Here is a 19,688-nt window from a genome sequence, read left to right as displayed (position 1 = left end):
TCCAATCCGGAAGTCCATTATAGGTCATGTTAATGGTTTGTGACTGTGTGACTTCAGGAGTCTATGGGGAAGAGTGCTGATGGAAAAGCCTATGTGATCGCAGGCACGTGGGACCCCAACAACCCTGCTTTCCAGGCGCTCAACGAAGACACTCCCAAGGGTAAGCTACTGGTGCTGTTGGTTTTAATACAGTACTGTCCCGTTATAAGGAATTTGGCAGGTCAGATGACAAGACCCTTGCTTGTTCGTTTTTGGTTATGATGATTTGGATGAGTGTTCATCAGGGCTGAAAGATCTGTGGGATTTTGCCTGAAATCACGAGTCAGGGGTCTGCTTCCTGTATCCCTGGCTGATTGGTCCTAGTAATGTGTCAGAGTTTTCAGCATTTATATTTTCAAGAAAATAAGTCAAACACATAAGGCTTTCCAATAGGCTTTGCATTTCCTCTTTGTTCTAGCAAGAGCGCCGCGGCACTGATGTCCTGAGGAGAAAGTATTGTCTGTATACAACCCCCTTTCCAAAAAAAGGTTTTATCCCAGACCATACTGATGGGATTCTATTTTTAGCGATCGTATAGTCGGGCCTGGAGTTTGCTCTGCCTGTTCTCGATTAATTGAAATAATAAAACTCCCTCGGTGTGAAATGGGTTATTCCTCTGCTTCACAGTTTGGTGGTTATGCCTCTCCCATCGCCCCTCACCCTTCTTCCATCCTTCAGCTCATAAAAACACAGAAGAGGCTTCCTGGATGAAAATGTACTCCATATAGTAGCTGCGTTTGTGTGATGTGGCAGAGGTTTTGTGTCCTTCACATGTGTTCTTCACATTCATTTCTATTGTTGACTCTTTTATGTCCCAGATTGGGCCTAGCAGAAAATGGCTTCAATGTCATGCTGCAGATTCTAACTAAAAGAAATGCCAATGGAAAAAGGGGGTGGGTGTGGTTTTAGCGTGTTGTAAGCCGTTCATCACACACTAAGACGGGGCTATTTAGATGCAGGAGTGGGGAGTGATGGTCTGCCAGCTGGGGGTTAATGCTTTGCATTTTAAACACAAGCTGCTGTCTCCTTCCCTTTCTTCCCGCAGACAAACAAGTCTTCATGACGGTTGCCGTGGACCTGGTGGTGACTGAGGTGGTGGAGCCTGTGCGCTTCCTAATGGAGGCCCTGGTGCGCGTCTATCCGTCCAATGAGCGCTTTTGGTATTTCAGCCGCAAGACCTTCACTGAGACCTTTTACCTCAAGCTTAAGCAGGTAAAGTTCTCATACAAAGCTCCAGCAGCAATGGAAAATATAATGGAAATACATTTTTAATGACAAAACTATAGAGTAGGCGTGTTAACATCATGGAATTTTCTGAGATGGTCAAACAGGGCCTTCTGAAATGTTCAATGTAATGACCCTTTCCAAAAACAGAAGCAGCACACATATCCACTACTGACTCCACCTCAGTGTGGCCAATTGCAGTTGGCCACATCATGCTACAGCTAATCCTTCTACTCTCTTTTTTCCTTCCTCCTTCCCATCATCTCACTCGAGACCTGCTCCTTCTTCATTGGGTTCTGAATCTTGATGGCATACACTCCAAGTCCTGAACTAAGCATAGTCATGAATGCTTGAAGAATTAGACTTTCAGAATTTTATTAGAATTTCTTCCATTTGCAGGGTGGAGCCAGGGGCAGCCAGGGAGATGCCATGTTTGAGGTGGTGAGCCTGCAGCGGCACTCTGAGAGGACCAATGGTGGACGGGGACGACTGCAGTCCCCCACTGAAGAAGAAGAGCCAGAAGAAGGTTTGTTTGAAACATCAAGGCTGCAAACTAGTCTACTTCCTCCTGTCCTTACACACAGCCTTGGGACGCCAAGCACACACCATCTGGAGAGACATTTTTACCTTTATCTTATCTACCTATTTACCTTTATCTTGCAAATACATGAATCAGAAGTCATAATTTCTTGCTCTCACGCTCGTCCTCTCGCTCATGCCAATGTGGAGGCATGATGTTGGAGGTCAGAGGAAAGAACGAAATGAACTACAATGATTTGCAGCCCAAGACTTTTGTCACAGTTGCTTGTAATACGAAACTACTGTAGGTACAAGGATAAGGGCATCAAACTGCCAAGTACAAAGACGAAGGGAAGGGAAGTATGTGCAAGGAATTGTACAAAAATGGAAATACACAATAATAAATGGAAATACTATAATAATCCCACGACAAAGGGGGGTCTGGTTTTGAATCTTCTCCCTTCTGGTTTTTCTGTCTTCTTCCACTACATTTTAATTGAATTCGTAGTGGTGAATGTAGCTCCCCTAATGCTTAAAATCTTTTTTTAAAAACTGTGCTTTTTTTTGACCAATTGCTGAAATGAAATTGCGGAGAAATTGAAGAAATGCACAAAGAAATGGAAGAAGACTAAGGGCCTACAGCTGTAGTTAAGATGTCATTCTGCATTTGCCGTTTGACCTGGTCAGCCTGACCTAATGTCCGCTAAAAACACATTATTCACCATCATCAGGCTTTGCAGCTGCAAGCAAAAAAAAACCCAAAATCTAGTTGCTTGCAACTCAGCTAGGGATGCAAACGATTAATCGATTAATCGACTTTAATCGATCAATGCTTTAATCCAGTGATTCTCAAACTTTTTCAGACCGAGGACCACTATGTCCCCCCAAAACTGTTCAGGGACCACCTGTCAACTGAATTGAGAGTTGACGGGTGCTATTTCGACACTTAATATTGATGCAGATCACTTACTTTTTATTCCCATTTTACAACCCTGTCTTATTGTGGTGAAAATATGACTAGAGGCATGTTTGGCGTTGTAAGTATGTTACAAATGCTAGCCTTCTGCTGGCTAGAAATCCCTTTGAGGACCACCTGAGCTCTGTCGCGGACCACCAGTGGTCCCCGGACCACACTTTGAGAATCACTGCTTTAATCGATTAAAAAACATTCATCGCAATTAATCAACAATTCAACTGACAAGAGACCCATGTGAAATGGGCATGCGAAGAGTGTGTGTGAAGAGGGGTGTAAATAGTGGGAATATTTAAATCACCTTTTGGATTAAAGAATTGAAATAGAATTAATTTAAATGTGGCATTTTATCTCAATTTTTTATTTTTTCATTTAGTACGTTTTTTTTTTTAGATTTCGGGGGAAAAACGTCGCTTATCAATTAATCGTAATTCGATCGATATGGCTATCAACTAATGATTAATGAATTAATCGATAATCTGTATCCCTAAACTCCACTACGATCTAGGCAATTCAGAATCCAGACAGCCATATGCTTATGTTAATGTTGAAGAGATATTATTTATTTGAAGGTGACATTTACCAGTAATTTGGTTGATACGGTTTTCTTTCCTGATACTGCTGTTTTTGTTTTTTTGTTTCTTTGTATTTACCAGTTATTTGGTTGATACGGTTTTCTTTCCTGATACTGTACTGCTTTCCTTGTTTTGTTTTGTTTGAAGTGTGTTGGAGCTACCTATTTGGGAGTTTTCATGCCTTGGCTTGTACATCTCAGGTACTACATTGCATCATTACATCCTTCTCTCTCTTTTTTTTTCAGAGAGTGACAGTGAGATCTCCAGTGGCACTGGTGATGTTTCCAAAGATTGCCCTGAGAAGATTCTGGAATCTTGGGGCAGTATTCTCAACAGATGGTGAGTGATCCGGCAGTCTCTGCCTCTCCACCTCACAGGAAAGCCAAAGCAGTTCTGCCTGCTTAGTCTGCCAAATTAAAAAGAAATCTGCTGACCGTTGAATCAACTGGAGCTGAGGCAATGCTTAATGTGCACAGCCATTTTTTTAAGGCTGCACATGTCAAAGGGGGTTGAAAAAAAGAAAAATCTATTAAATAATTCACCGTGAGGGTGCCCAAATGGTAATTATGGTATCAGCTTCTAGACTTAGTCTTGCAAACGATACAGACCAGGAAACATTGGCTGTGCTGTGAGAGTCAGAGTAAAGTTTCATGGTCTTTAGCATTTCCCCTGTAAGTGTTGAAAGCATTAATGTGTTTCTGCTAGTTTGAAAAAATGATTATTGTGACTAAAATGTAATAAAAGTAAAGTAACTTAATGTCTGTTATCAAACTCCTAAATATAAGATGCATATCCCATATCCATAAGCAGTGACCCGAGGGCAAACAAAACAAAAATGACAAAGCAATATACTGTATCTGTGGAGTCACTTTCCCCATCATTGATACTCATTTCTGGCCTCATATTATCAGACTCTTGCGCGCCACACCTTGCCTCGGGTTGGTTTGGAGCTTTCTTGTGATCAACACAGCCCTAACTCTGGGGCCATGCTGTGTTCACACTGTCGGGGTGACTGTAACTAGGGTTACGCCCTCACTTACGTGAGACTTCAGTGATGGGATGCAGAGATCGTCTTTTTAAAATAGTATAGGCAGGCAAATAGTATGGATCTGTGGATTACTGTTGCTGTTACTAGAGAAACCACTGTCAGCCTATTTTCTGATTTGTGTACGGAGATGACGAGAGGAGTGTTTGAAGATAGCGAACAGAATGACAGAATCCATGACACAACTGCGAGACAAAAAAATACAGAAAAACAAGATGTGTATGCATATCTACGAATCAATGTGCGTCAGCAAACCGCCCTTCTTCATCGTGAGAGGTGAGAGAAGTCTGAAGTCCTACTACTTGCACTACTTGCACCAGATGGTGCAAAGACAACAACCTCCTGCTGAATGTCAACAAGACCAAGGAGATTGTTGTCAACTTCCAAAGGGTCCAAAAACAACTGCCACCACTGACCATCGACGGCGATGCTGTGGAGAGAGTGAGCAGCACCAAGTTCCTTGGAGTGCACATCAGCGACGACCTCTCTTGGACCACCAACACTACATCACTGGCGAAGAAGGCCCATCAGCGTCTCTACTTCCTGCGCAAACTAAAGAAGGCAAGTGCTACACCCTCCATCATGACAACATTCTACAGAGGAACCATAGAGAGCGTTGTGTCCAACTGCATCACAGTGTGGGGAGGAAGCTGCACGGAGAAAAACAGGAAGACACTCCAGCGTGTTGTGAACACAGCAAAGAAGATCATTGGAGTACCACTCCCCTCCCTGCAGGACATTTACACCACACGCCTCACCCGGAAAGCACTGATGATCATCAAAGACACAAGCCACCCTGCACACAAACTGTTCAGCCTCCTGCCCTCTGGAAAGAGGTACAGGCGCCTCCGTTCCCGTACCACCAGGCTGGCGAGCAGCACAATGCACCAAGCGATCAAGATGCTGAACACTCAACCCACTCTCCCTCCACTGTCAGCCTCTAGCCAGCAAGGCCACTGACAACCCCCCCCCATCCCCCACCACCATATCTGCGACTGAACATTCCACCTGCACTACTATACTTGTGACTGAACTTTCAACCTGCACTAACTCAAAACATGCACACACACACACACACACACACACACACACACACACACACACACACACACACACACACACACACACACACACACACACACACACACGCACACACACAAGCACACACACACACACACAAGCACACTGCACTTTCTGCACTAAACCCAAACATAAACACACTGACACACACTGACACACACACACACACAGACACACGAACACACACACAGACGCACACCGCACCTTCTACCTGCACTAAACACATACACACACACACACACACACACACTGCTGCTGGTGTACTTGACAGACCTTTTTAATATTTAATATTTATTTTTCTTCAAAATGCTACTAAAATGCTACTATTACCATGTCGCTATCAGAACGCTATAAAGGACTTTTTTAGGAAAGCACAAAAGCACAACAATACCTCTTAATGTATGTCCTCTACAAGTCTTCTGTTGTCCAGTCTTGCACTTTAAATGTCTGTATGAGCACTGTCTATGTCCATACTGTCTTAAGTCCATGTATAAGTACTGTCTATGTCTATACTGTCTATGTCCTTACCTAGATTAGTCTATGTCTGTATGGGAAAGCAAGAAATGTAATTTCAAATTCTTTGTATGACCAGTGCATGTAAAGAAATTGACAATAAAACCTACTTGACTACTTTGGACTGGGTCTGGAATGCACCATTATCACCAATTTCACATCCCTAAGTGGCCCTGACTGTGAATGGACTTTCTCGTGGGTTGTGAAGCCGTCCAAAACTTTTATATGTCACCTCATCCATACTTTTGATAAACTACCGATTGACCAGTTTTACCTTCAGAATCGGAATAGTTTCAGTGGATTAAAATCATGCCTTTTGGATTGCCTTTTGAGCATGGCTGTGACCCATCCTATATGTTCTGTCAGGCACAGCAACCTGTGTGTGCGGCCAAAGGGTCTGTCTGCTCTGGTGAGGCCCGGTGTCCCAGAGGCCCTGAGAGCTGAGGTCTGGCAGTTACTCTCTGGATGCCAGAGCGACCAAGACCTTCTCGAACGCTACCGCATCCTCATCACAAAGGTAAATCATCGTCTATTAATGCTTTTTCCTTCTGGTGCCCTGTGCCTTTTAAGGTGACCTTTGTCAAGGAGTCAGTACTAGGCTAATTGGAGAACTAAGCTAGAGGATTCATGTTTGTGCCTTTTGCTTTGTATCGCTGGTGTTGTCTACTGGTCTTGTTATTGTATATATAGTGGAATCTCAGTGAATAAGCCTTCCAGCCGTCAATGTCATAGGATGGGTGACGTGTTTTTTGGTAGGATATCACAGTGCAGAAAATTCTGTGAGTGAATGTTCTGTGCTTTAGTGCTTATGTACGCCGGAGATTATACAATTTAATTCATTGTCTTATTTTGTCCTCTGTGATCTGTCTGTGTGTGAAATAACAATATTGACGTAGCATCCTGTGCTATTTATATAATGGAGCAACCCCCGAAGCTGTGAAGCTGCCGGCAGCACTTACAGGACTGTTTATAAATCACCACATCTTCCTTTGACAATGATTATAATGCTGATTGAATGATAAGTAATGGTGCCAACAGCCGCAGCAGGTTACTGATGCTGTAATTCTGCTGTCTCTGGAAATTTGATGCTATCCTGAATGAAAATTAGTTCTGGTGTGGAATGTAACACAGATTGTGATTAATTGAATGTGGGCAGGGATAGTCATTATAAAGGCACTGATTGTGTGGAGTTCAGTTGTTTGCTTTGACGCCTGAGCGGATGTTCTTCCCCCAAGCAGTGAGTGAACTTTTACCACTGCCTTGCAATCTGAAACTCATTGAACCACAGTTACATACATAACCATTGTTTAGATTACAGAAGCTAGAGGAACTCACTATTTTGTGTGCGTGTGAGTGTGCTTGTGCGTGTGCGCGCATAGATCACCCCGATTTGGTATCGTTTCCGCAGGTGCTGTTTCTGGTTCATTGGTTTCTTTGCAGTTTTGACATTAAATATCTATGTAAATATTAACTTTAGATGTTTTGGAACTGATCCTTGTTATTGATTTCTGTTGTCTATTGAAGTGCCAAATTTCACTTTTCAGTTAAAGGGAAATGGATTTAAAGTGTGAATTTCAGCAAGAGAGTTTAGTATACCTTTGATCTTCTCTTCTATGGTGCGTGTGCTTGCGTGCGCCTGCATGTGTGTGTCTGTGCACGTGCGTACGTCTGTGCATGCAAGTATGTGCGCTCTCAATTCTGCTGTAAGTGTTTTTGCCCCTGGGGGTCTGGTCCTTAATTAGTGAGCCAGTAGTGGGAGCTGAACTGAAGCGAATCCCAGTTCAGGGCTATGGAGATGAGGATCAAGCAGATCCAGCAGAAGGACACAGAGATCGTATTTCCATCATTGTTACCTTTCCTGAGAGCATTGTCCTCTTGCTCCATTCTATTCTTCACGCTGATGAATTATTGAGCAGGCCCGTTGGCATGAAGATGGGCATTGTTGCCTCTGTTTTCTGGGAGGGTGAAACTGCAGCTTGATACCGGTGGCAGCATGCATGGCTCACCTACTGCATGTATCGGTACTGTAGCTGTTTACCGCCGACATCAGGTCGTTACAATAAATACTACTTTGAAAAGATGACAACCACAATATGGTGTTGAAAATGTTGTGGATGTGGATGTTTTGGAAAAAATAAGAATTGCCTGCCTGGAAAGAGGATGAAAGGTTCCAGATTCAGGCACACACACACACACACACACACACACACACACACACACACACACACACACACACACACACACACACACACACACACACACACACACACACACACACACACACACACGAATGCCCCATTTGTCCCTGTTTGTTGTCAGCTGCTGCGAGCGAGGGAGGGTCCGGTCTGACTGAAATGCATGGCAACTGTAACCAAGGGGCAGGGGTAGCTTGGCATGGTCACTGGGCTGTGTAAACTGACTGGAAAGCAGCATGGGGAGTGTGTGCGTGTGTATGTGTGTGTGTGTGTGTGTGTGCGCGTGCGTGCTTGTGTGCGCGGCGCGCATGTTAGGGAGACAGTGAGGGTGTGGGATAAGTTGGGGGGAAGGGAAGGCAGACAGTAAATGAACGGGGAGGGAGGAATTCTGGAAATGAAATGTTTTTTCCCCCTCTAACACCCCCCCCCCCAAAAAAAAACCCAAACAGAAATCCATTTATTGTACAAAGAGAAGAGGCATTGAGGGAAAGCAATGAGAACAGAGTGATGGAAGAGTAACATGGTGGAGGGAGGAGAAAGCTGGACCTCAGGTGCAGCCACAAGCGGAGGGCGGGGAGAAGGAGAAGGAGAGGGAGAGGGAGAGCACGAGGGAGGGAGGGGGTGGGAGAGATCCAAAGAGACAGAGAAAGAGAGGGAGGCGGTAGTGTTCAGCAGTCACAGCATCTTTTTCTGCCTGCGTGGATGGTGTGAGGCTTCTCCTCTCTGCTGCTCTCGCTTGTTCTTTTAGTACCTGCTATCTTCTTTTTGTCATTTTCTCTTTTTCAAGAGGCTTCTGTGCCTTTCTCAGTATCCTGCCTGTGTGCTTCGATGGAGTGGACGGATATTTCGCTGTGCTGTAATTCCGATGACTGTTGTAGCTGCCTGCACTTATGATATCAAGGGTGCCGTGCCGGTCTTTGGTTTTGCACTGAGAGGGTTTGTGTATGAACTCCTGGAAGAGGAGTTTGAAGAAAGGAGCCAGGCAAGGAACAAGGCACAAGAACTGCTGGTATCTTGGTCATTTATTTGCTTGTGTAGTTATTCATTTTTTGCTCATGTTCTGGACAAAAAAATAGACAAGGCGTGGATGGCCAGAGGACCTGAACTTGAAACCGGAAACTTGGAACTAAATGGGATTACCACGTGAAACTCACAGATGAAACGGACAATGATTTCTTGTTCTTGTCTGCCATCAGAGATAACTGGATACTTGTGATTTTTTCTTCTCTTTTTTTGTGCCCATCTCAGAAAATTAGGCGCCTGTAGGGGCGGTGGCAAATAACACAAACAAGTTTTGTATGTTTTGCATGTACAAGCGGGAGGCAGGAGGCAACAGATTTAACCTCCACAGAGACTTTTGTGCTTTCAGGCGGGATTTGAAAGGGGAGACTCTCTTCAGATAAGCGTGCTGGTGCTGACACTGCGTTTCATCCGCCACTTTCCTTTCAGTCGGCCAGTTGAAAGCGCTTACAGACGAGGTGGTGACTACCAGCCGTTTTGCTTTCACCTTCCAGCTCTCCCATGAATAGGACCTTGATTTTTCTCCCTCTACTGTTTTTTTTTTGCCAAAAAGCCAGAGTTCATGAAGCCTAAATGGACTGGGAATAAACTAAAGTAGACCAAAAGCCTCCACTGTGGGCCACATAACATGATCTCAGAAATTGATAATCCAGTCAGTTTCAGCTGCTGTTTTTCTCTGCTGGCTATATAAGCACGGCAACTAGTGTGATCTGCAGAGCGTTTAGACACACACTCAAGCGCAAGTGTACTCGCACGCACACACACTTACACACACACACACACACACACACTCACACCACTTTGTGTTTATTTAGAGTGTGTCTGTGTTTTGATATGGGCAAAAGAGAGCGCACACATTGACAGTCACCACATTTTGACAGAGACACTGTGTGCATGTATGGACTTCCGTGCAGAGTGGCCCTATTTGCCTGCCCTGTTGAGTTCGAGCTCAGCTCGGCACTAGTTGTCCAGGAGCTTATAGCAGCTGGTATCCAACCATATTATCATTTATTTACAATATGTATACTACCTCTAATGCCTCGGCTTTGGTAAAAGGAACACACAGAAAATTCTGCGTTCAGCCTCTCTTTCAACCCTTTGAGGAGTAAGGATTCTCATCCGGGTCTTCTAGAATTTTGCTCAAACATTCTACAGTGCCCATTGAACTCTGTCCAAAAAATCACGCAAAGTGCTTGTGACAATATAGTGAGAACTCAACACTTTGCCAAAATTCTAATCCCATATACATATGTGATGGTGCTCCGACTCCGAGTGAATGTTCTCAGCTGGTGGCCTTGACCAGGAGCAGATGGAGGCGGACAGCAGTCAGGATGGGAACCCCGGATAAGGGGTTGCTGAGGGTCCCACTAGAGATGCTCTCCTCTGCTCCTCCTTCTCGTCTGTGCTGCTGCCTGCTTGCCTCAACAGCTCTTCTTTAAACAGTGGGAGGCTGAGAGGATTTGTTTGAGCCAGCCACACACATACTGTACATGTTGACCATGACCAACTGGAAAGATCGAAAAGGCTCTACTTTCCTTTATTTTTCATCTGTTTTTTGTCTCCCTCTGTGGTTTGTGTTTATTGTTTGTGCTGTTCAATTGATCAAATCCCAACTATGTGAATGAAAGGGCAGATTGAGCTGTTTGCCGACAAAAAAAATACCTGACAAGGTCATACCTTTCTCCAGTACAAACTGTGTACTTGGTTTGTGCTGTGCTAGACAGATAAACATAAGCACAAGTCTACTTGCCTCCTGGGGCCAGGCAAGATCGACCTCCACAACAATGAACCAATCAGAGCTTGTCAAACTGGCGCCCGCTGAAAATGATAGCCTTGTCAGGTCTGTCGGTATCGGTTTTAACCACTCATGTCCATTGGGCTGGGGCTTGGCTGAAGGCACAGAGGCTTGTGTGCTGGAAACCATTGTTATCGTGGTGTTGACTGTTCTCATCATTGCTGGAAACCTGACGGTCATCTTTGTGTTCCACTGCGCCCCTCTGCTGCATCACTACACCACCAGCTACTTCATCCAGACCATGGCCTACGCTGACCTGCTGGTGGGGCTGAGCTGCCTGGTACCCACCCTGTCCCTGCTGCACCACCCGACAGACGCCCAGGAGCCCCTCACGTGTCAGGTGTTCAGCTACGTCATCTCTGTGCTCAAGAGCGTGTCCATGTCTTGCCTGGCCGGCATCAGCGTGGACCGCTACCTTGCCATCACCAAGCCGCTGTCCTACAATCAGCTGGTGACGCCGTGCCGCCTGCGAATCTGCATTGCGCTAATCTGGTTCTACTCCGGCGCCGTGTTCCTGCCGTCCTTCTTCGGCTGGGGAAAGCCCGGTTACCACGGGGATATATTCGAGTGGTGCGCCCAGGCCTGGCCCACCTCCGCGCTCTTCACCGGGTTCATCGTGTGCCTGCTGTACGCGCCCGCCGCCTTGGTGGTGTGCTTCACCTACTTCCACATCTTCCGCATCTGCCAGCAGCACAACCGGGAGATCAACGAGCGGCGTGCACGCTTCCCCAGCCAGGAGATGGAGACTGGCGGCGGTGGAGGGGAGGCCGGTGGAAACAGCAGCAGTAGGGGGGGACACCACGCAGCAGGTCACCACCACGGGCCAGACAAACGCTACGCCATGGTTCTCTTCAGGATCACAAGCGTCTTCTATGCACTCTGGCTGCCCTACATCATCTACTTCCTCCTGGAGAGCTCTCACGTGCTGGACAGCCCAGCGCTGTCTTTTGTCACCACCTGGCTGGCCATCAGTAACAGTTTCTGCAACTGTGTCATCTACAGTCTGTCCAACAGTGTGTTTCGGCTGGGCATGCGCCGCCTGTCTCAGACAATCTGCTCCTTCAGCCGCTGTGCGGACGATGGGAAAGAGTTTGGGGATCCCAAACCACGCAAAAAAAGGGCCAACTCCTGCTCTATCTGAGCTACCAATGGCAGTGGTGCAGCATTGCAAGATTTTTTTCTTGAACTTTTGTAAGCCTGCTGAAGGCTGTGGTTGTCATTTCTTGCTCTTATTAAAAAAGGCGAGTAAAAAATAAAAAGTAGGCTAAAAGTGTAAGACCTGATTTGAACTCAGAATTTGCATGAAGCATGTTTTCTGGAAGTCACATGCACTGAGTAGAAAGCCTTCCTTGTTGGTCGGCGTCAGTATCTACTGCATCAAATGACCATGGATGTTGACCATTAAGACCAAGGCATCATTTCCAGTCTCTACATGATGTTTGCAGACAACAGTGGAAAGTCATACACTGGATTAAGCTCTAACAGGACTTTCAAAGTGCATCTTTCAGAACTTTTAAAGTGCACCGTGACAAATTCTGTCACAAAGTGGATAATGCAACTTGAGTTAATTCATGTTGATGTCAAAACCGGTGTTCTGCTAGTCCAGTTGTAGCGGACCATTTAGTTCTCAATTTCACACACTTAAACATTGCTGCTCCAGACTTTCTTTTTACTCATTTTTTTCATTTCAGGGGGCTTTTATGCCTTTATTCAAATAGGAAATTACGAGGGGAGACTGGAAATAAGTCCTGAGAGAGACATGGGGTAGGGTTGGGAAATGACCCAGGCTGAACCCCATGGCCATGTGCGTGACCTGCCTGGTCAGGTGTATTAGCTTGCTGCATTGCAGCACCTGCCTACTCCAGTCTTTCTCTTGAAGTCACCTGTGTAGACTAAACACCTGTGTAGACTATCCAAACATCAAACTATCAATCCCTTTCACAGGCTTGTATCAGATGCACGCCTGTACATATTTGTTATTGCTAGGGGTGTAATTGAATAATAATGAGGAAATATTATCAACTGAAATTTGTCAGATAGCTGTTACAGCCCTTTATTATTATTATTATTATTATTATTATTATTATTATTATTATTATTATGCCCCCCCCCCCACATGGACGATGACCATGTTCATAACCATGGCTTTGTATCTGGCGCTGTACAGTATATGCTGCCTGTGGATCCCTGTTACTTCATTGTTGGTAATGTGACAATCACAGATTCTCGCACATGTTCACGTTGCTTGTTGTATTGGATCATCCTGTACACCCAAAGTCTCTTTGCTCTGAGGTCTATTTGCCTGCTATGTCATAGTCATTTAACTGGCCAGATTATTTCCTGTTTTCACATTAGCTTTAAAGTTCACACAAGTGGCATTGTGCTGTGCACACCTGTACATATTTTAGTATAACATTATTATTACGTGCCTAACATTATTGTAGTGCAAACTACGTGCTCTAAGTGTGTGCGTGTGTGTGTGCGTGTGTGTGTAATTGTGAGAGGTGTGTGTGAGGTGGCATGCGTTTTATTGTGGCATGACCGTTCATTGATTTGTTTGGCTCCACCCAGCCACGGATTTAAGCGATGTCATTGGCTATCTTCAGACCTGTGCTGACGCCTAACAAGACTCTTGGCAGGGGTTTTTCAAGTGAACTCACAAGAATGAGTTTCTAACGTGCTTTATAATTGTATTTTTCCTATTTGTTCTTTCTTATCAAAGTCATTATTTTGGTTAAAAAAGCATATGATTTCTACTCTGTCAATTGTACTGCTTTATCAACAGCTTCACTGTAGATGTAAAAAAAGACAGGCCTACTGTCTAAGTTGGCATATTGGGAGTAGGGAGATTTTATAGAAATCTTCAATTTGTGGTTCTATTCATTTATATGGGCTGACGAGTTATTCTGAAATAAATCCACGGAGGAATCTTAGAAAGAAGACAGGATACAGAATTAGTTGTTCTTGTACAGCTAGAAAATGTGATTCCTCTTCAATTTTCCTGAAAATAGAGACTATGATAATGTTTCAGGTTTTGTATTTGTGATCTAATGAACGCCGAGATGCTTGTCAAATATGTTGTACATGACTTTGTACATCAATTAGTCTAGGTCTCACATTCCATTCCATCCAGACCACTGGCGGGTGTGCAAATCCCTGTAGAATAGGATGCTTTGTTTATGTGCACTAGTCTCCTCTTAGATAGTGGGCTTGTTCCTTGAAACAGAAAGATAAAGAGTAGGAAAAAAATGAAGTGCATTGATTTAAATTCTTTTTTATATCCTTCAAATGGAAAAAAGATATGTCTATTTATTTCCTTTACTATTTTTCGGATGTGATATTTGTGAATTAGGAGTACATGCTGTACGTGTACTTGTGTTCACTTTGCTGTGCAGCCAATATATGTTCAAATGGAAACAATCTGACACAGTGTCTTGCGATGACGGCACATTCCTGTTTGTAAACTGAACTTGACCGCTGCTGTAACTGAGTGTAGACTAAGAGTTTCTTTGACTAGTATATAAAATGGTAAGTTGCACAATATATATTTTTTTATTTATACAATTTGTGAAAGATGATGGTCATTGCTGTTGCTGCCAACATAAAATAAAAGTGAACAACTGAATAAATGAAGACGTCTTGAATTTATATGTGCTAAAAATGTGCAGTAATACTTGTGCAGTACTACAGTCATTAGTAATTCTAAGCTGCTTTAGAGTGTTCATTTTATACCTTTTCATAGACATTTAGGTGTGCTTCATGAGAAATGCAACAAAGTCACCTACAAAAAGTCACACAAGTAAAAATGTAATTGACTACTAGAACGCGGTTGTCCATGGTCTGAGACCATTTCAAAGTCTTGTAATACAAATATAAAACCAGAGCCTCTGTGACCTTTTAACCCTGTGAAACCTGAACCATGAAAGCAATGAGAGAAAATTCTTATTTTTTGGAATTTGCTTCAATATTGGTCCCTTATAAGAAATGTAAAAAAAAAATTCAAAATTTTGTTAAGGTCACTGAGATATTTAATGCATCATATATGATGCATCAGACTTTTAATGAATGAAAATTCCAATTTCATGACCATTGAAAAATGACTTTTAATGCATTTACAACTTTTTTTTTAATTTAAAAAAGTTGTCAGACAATTTAATTTGAGGATTATCTTTAAATATTTAGTGAGATCTTGCCATTTTTTTAAGCCTATCCTTGTTTTAGCAGGACCATATTTTACATTTCCCACAGCCTGGTTGGGTAATTTTTTTTAAATCTATGTAAAAACATAGCTGATCGAATGCTTAACAACCTATTTTTGAGTGTAAGATAGATCATTATTCATTTTTGATGTGTAATTTGAATATATGGGTCCATTTCTACAATTGGACCATTTCTCCATTCATTTCAATGCATTTTTTACGAGATCATAATTTCAACATTTTGCATTACATTTTCAAAATTGCAAGTAAAACCTGTTTCTTAAGGCAATATCTTTGTCTTGAAGTAAAACAACTTGTGTGTTTTGTTAAATGATCGTCGTGGTATGCTTTGTAAGTTTCCCTATGGAGCAAATGCATTGATGGCTGACTTCCTGCCACCGCCGGATGGTGCTTATATGTTTAATCAGTTTTAGCACGATCTCTCTGCAACACGGTGTAAAAATATAAACTCTTCCTTGATTAATTGCACAAAGCAAGTGTTCAAATTAAAGGATGTAGAGTTATATTTCGGAAATTTGTACACAAACCTTTTGCAATTTGACGATATCTCAGCGTCGGTCAGGGAAAGCGCTTCTACTCCATTTTTGCATTTTTCGCCGAGCTGTGATCAACTTGTTGTTGACCGCTGCTCTCTTGTGGCGGTTTCCGTGTACTGCAGGACGTTTGGAAATGACACGCAGGATGTTTTTGAGATGGATTTTTTTTTGTCAGCGTGGAGAGGGCTTTGAATTTGATGCATCATATATGATGCATCCGACGCGATCGGGTTAAGACACGAGCTGTGTGGCTTTCTTGGGGACTTAACTTTAAAAAAATGTTTGTCTTCTGCATGATTCCCTTCAGGCATTGCAAATGCATTTTTCACACCATAGAGGAGTGAAGGGATTTTGGATGGAGAAGTAGATACAGATTTTGTCTTCTGTGTGCCTGCAGGGTGTCTTTCAAACCTCCCCACCTTGATATACACAAAACCTCTTTTTTTCCTCCAATACTCATACTGTTAAATTTGTAATAGGTTTTCCAAGGCAGAACTCAACACAGTGGAATATGTTGTCATCCCCACACGCCCCACCCCATTTTTATTCAAACTATTTTAAGAAGTGCTGGAAATAAAAAAAACCTTTAATGCACTAGTTCCCCCGCTCTTGAATTGTTTATTTTGATTAACTTTCCTGTTAACTACATTTATTCAGCTATACTAAAGTTTAATCCCTAGTTATTTGGTTGCCTCAGTTTTATTTTTTAAAGTCACGCTCAATGTTGTTAGAGTTCATGTTTTTTGTGTTTTTTTTGGTAGCTTGTACGTCTGAGTTCAAGTTTCTTTTCATCACACTAAGCTTATGCTGCTCTCCATTTGCGTTTTTACCTGGTGGTTTCAGTACTGTCCAGGCAATCCAATCCCTGTACTGTAATTCGCTATGGATGCAATGATTTTCAGAACTATTTTGAACAGTTATACTGTATTAGTTATACGATCCAGCACATGCGGTGTGCATGACACGAGAGCCCCACGAAGCAGGTTTGATTATTTCTTAGCCATTCCTCAGCCGGTTGTCACATTTCTCTCCTTAATGTCTTCCTGAAAACCCATATTGTTGTTCAAGTTGCCAAGGCAGCCGGTGTTTAAATTAGTCATTAAAATGCGACAGAAGACTCTCGTCCGCCTCTACTGTTTATGGGCAGAAAACCACTCTGGCCAAAGCTGGCATGCTGCCCCGCCTCATAACGTCTTGCACATCACGGGATTGTACCGCACACCCAATCTGACAACAGTATGGCTTTTCAAAAGAGAGACAAAGTTGTTCTTTGTGAGACCCGCCTGAGAAACGGTTGTCATATGTTCAAACTTCCTTGTTGGGCCTTGTAATTGTACCTTGGTTTCAGACATCAAGAGCTGAGAACCTACTGCATCTCAGAACTAAGACAGTATTGACATGTCGCAGCCACACCTTTACATGCAGGATGACGGGCAAACTGTGGGCATTGCATCCCTATTATTCACATATATATGCAAGGTTAGTCATACTGCGTGTGGGCTGTTTTATTATTATTTAATAATATTCATGCTTTCTCATTCTCTCCCGACTCCTGACTGTTAGATATTTCTACTTCCTGCCAGTCTTCTCATCCATATTCATGGGAAGCAGCCAAGTGGGGCTTTTCAGTCCTGGGCTCCTGAATATGAATGAGAGTCTTTTCCTCTCCTCTCCACAGCGCACCCGTGTCATCAGCTCTGTTTAATATTAATCTGTGTAGCTACACAACCCCTCAATAACGTTGCCATCTTCTTCCCCCACATAGCCTGTCCAACCACAGCAATGCTGCAGATCAGTCCATGTACTGTAGGAACACCTGCCCCCTCTCTGACTGTCGGTCTTGTCAGAGCTGGAAACTGGCTGCCGTTTGAGATACGGCTTCTGCTGCTATGCGTGCGTCTACGTGCGTGTGCGTGTGCGCGTGTGCGTGTGCGCGCCCTTATTTCTGTCCGCTAGCTCTTCGTCTGGCTGTCAAGCTGTGGTTCAGCTCAGGGAGAACAGATGTATGGCCTGTGGTCTGTTGATGGTGACACTTGCAGACAGCTGTCCATTCTCCGCCCACTCTTTGCCAGAGGGGTGGTCATCTTTGACTCCTCCATTGCTATTTGCTCCGTATAGTATGCAGGGGTAAATGTTGACACACAGGTGTGCTGAAGTGCAGTTAGAATGCATTGCACACATACTGCATTGTGTCATAGCCTAGTAGGTTTCGGTACATACAGATACATCATTGTGATTGATGGATGGATTTTGTGTTCTTTTGGATTACCTACTATGGTGCGGTTCTAGACCAGTGTTTCCCAACCTTTTTTGTCTTGCGTGTACCCCCTTAGCCTTTTTTTTATTCCATGAGAACCCCCTCACTCATGCTCTATATCCCAATGTGACACTGCTCCATACATTTTTTTCATTTTTCCAGGTACCCCCAGCAGTGCGCTCGCATACCCCTAGTGGTACATGTACCCCTGGTTGGGAAACACTGTTCTAGACTAACCCCCCTGGCAGCACAAAATATTTTTAGTCTAGTTAACTAGAGGTTAGCCACTGGCTGCAGTTGCGTATAGTGGGTTTTTGTTTTTTTGCATCTCGTTGGACATGTAAAAGTTACATCTCCAGCACCTTATCATGGAACAGGAAAATAATGCAAAGACCATTTTTTTCATGTTCATGTTCAGTGATATAACGGTAGGGCATCCTCCCCCAAGGAGTAGGGTTCAGCCTCCCGATGTAGAGAAATGAGGGTGGGAGATGAAATGAGACAATGCTGATTAAAAGACTAACCCTGACTGAAGAAACTGAAGAAAAGGCATAACACTGAAGTTTATTTGACACAACCTAGCACACTGGTTTCTTTTAGAGCCTGTTTGGATTGTATGGATTGTATGACCTTTGTGACTTTCAGTATTTGGATTCTTGTTTTACATGTAGCTTCCAAAAGCATGTGAAAGAAGCAATAACACGCCTGTGCCTCTGACTGATTAGATATGAAAGAGCGTCATTCAGAAACTGATTGGTGTTCCCTCTTCACATCGTCATGGAAACAAAGAGGATGATATGCAATGGTGTGGATCCACTTCTGGTTATTGCCAATTAATTAGGCAAACATGCCCTGATACTCAACACTGCCAACTATCGCTTCCAGTTTACATACTGTTCAGTGTCATCACATGGTCTGTCTCTATTTTGCCTATTTTCCTTTTTATATTGCATTTTTTTTTAACCTCTCATTTCTCATTATCTTGCTGTGTCTGTGAAGATTCTCATTCATTCTGGTCTTGCTATCCAAAGAAGTTTAGGACCTACTGTTAAGTTGCATGCACACAACCCCATAAAGGTCAGATTAGACTTCTGCAACTGCGCTCGTCAAAACTCGCGTGGGAGTGGCCACGAACCAACATTGTATTCATGCATCTGCGAGTTCTGCGAGGTCTCGTCGCGAGCCACATTTGAAATTGCGCGATTAGGCTACTTTCACTACATTGAAAGCACTGCGGTCATTATTAAGCAATGTTGCTTTCTATCCCGGTTAGCTAGTTATTTTCACACAAATTGCAAAGGCAATGCACTGGTATCATTATTTGACATACCCAGTCTGTTTTCACGAGCAGAAAATGCAAGCATGTAAAGACAGTTGATTCTGCCGATGTGTGTTTACATTCGGTGGAGGAACGGTAAACCGCAGGCATTGTGCCACGAGTGTTCAACTGATGCATTGTTTGTTACTTAGCTTGTAGCTTCGTGTATTTACACACATTTACACACAAGGCATTAATAAAGTTTTGGTAACACTTTCTATGAAGCCCATATCTATAGCGCATTATGAGCGCATTTATAACAAATTATAATGCACATTATAATTACTTACAACGCATTACGACTACACTGATGATGTTTCATGATGCTTTATGTTAACAGTAATGCATAACCATGAATGTAGCATATAATACTTTATAA

The 19,688-nt window shown here is 43.3% G+C and overlaps 2 protein-coding genes across 2 annotated transcripts in view; both read left to right on the top strand.

Moving 5' to 3' along the window:
• Positions 1-19,688, top strand: part of rabgap1l (RAB GTPase activating protein 1-like) — a 106,477-nt gene that overhangs the window by 16,292 nt on the left and 70,497 nt on the right. The window contains exons 9-13 of the mRNA XM_063200953.1: positions 58-160; positions 1,085-1,251; positions 1,663-1,789; positions 3,576-3,669; positions 6,335-6,485. Coding sequence (XP_063057023.1) covers positions 58-160; positions 1,085-1,251; positions 1,663-1,789; positions 3,576-3,669; positions 6,335-6,485 — 642 coding nt within the window. The remainder of the gene's footprint in view (positions 1-57; positions 161-1,084; positions 1,252-1,662; positions 1,790-3,575; positions 3,670-6,334; positions 6,486-19,688) is intronic.
• Positions 9,696-12,983, top strand: gpr52 (G protein-coupled receptor 52). Its single transcript, XM_063200954.1, has one exon. It carries the CDS (start codon positions 10,968-10,970, stop codon positions 12,117-12,119), a length of 1,152 nt encoding a protein of 383 aa, XP_063057024.1. The 5' UTR covers positions 9,696-10,967; the 3' UTR covers positions 12,120-12,983.

Source organism: Engraulis encrasicolus, chromosome 6, assembly GCF_034702125.1.
Source record: "Engraulis encrasicolus isolate BLACKSEA-1 chromosome 6, IST_EnEncr_1.0, whole genome shotgun sequence".
NCBI lineage: Eukaryota > Metazoa > Chordata > Actinopteri > Clupeiformes > Engraulidae > Engraulis > Engraulis encrasicolus.
The sequence above is the reverse complement of the archived record's forward strand: the minus strand, read 5'-3'. Positions and strand labels throughout refer to the sequence as shown.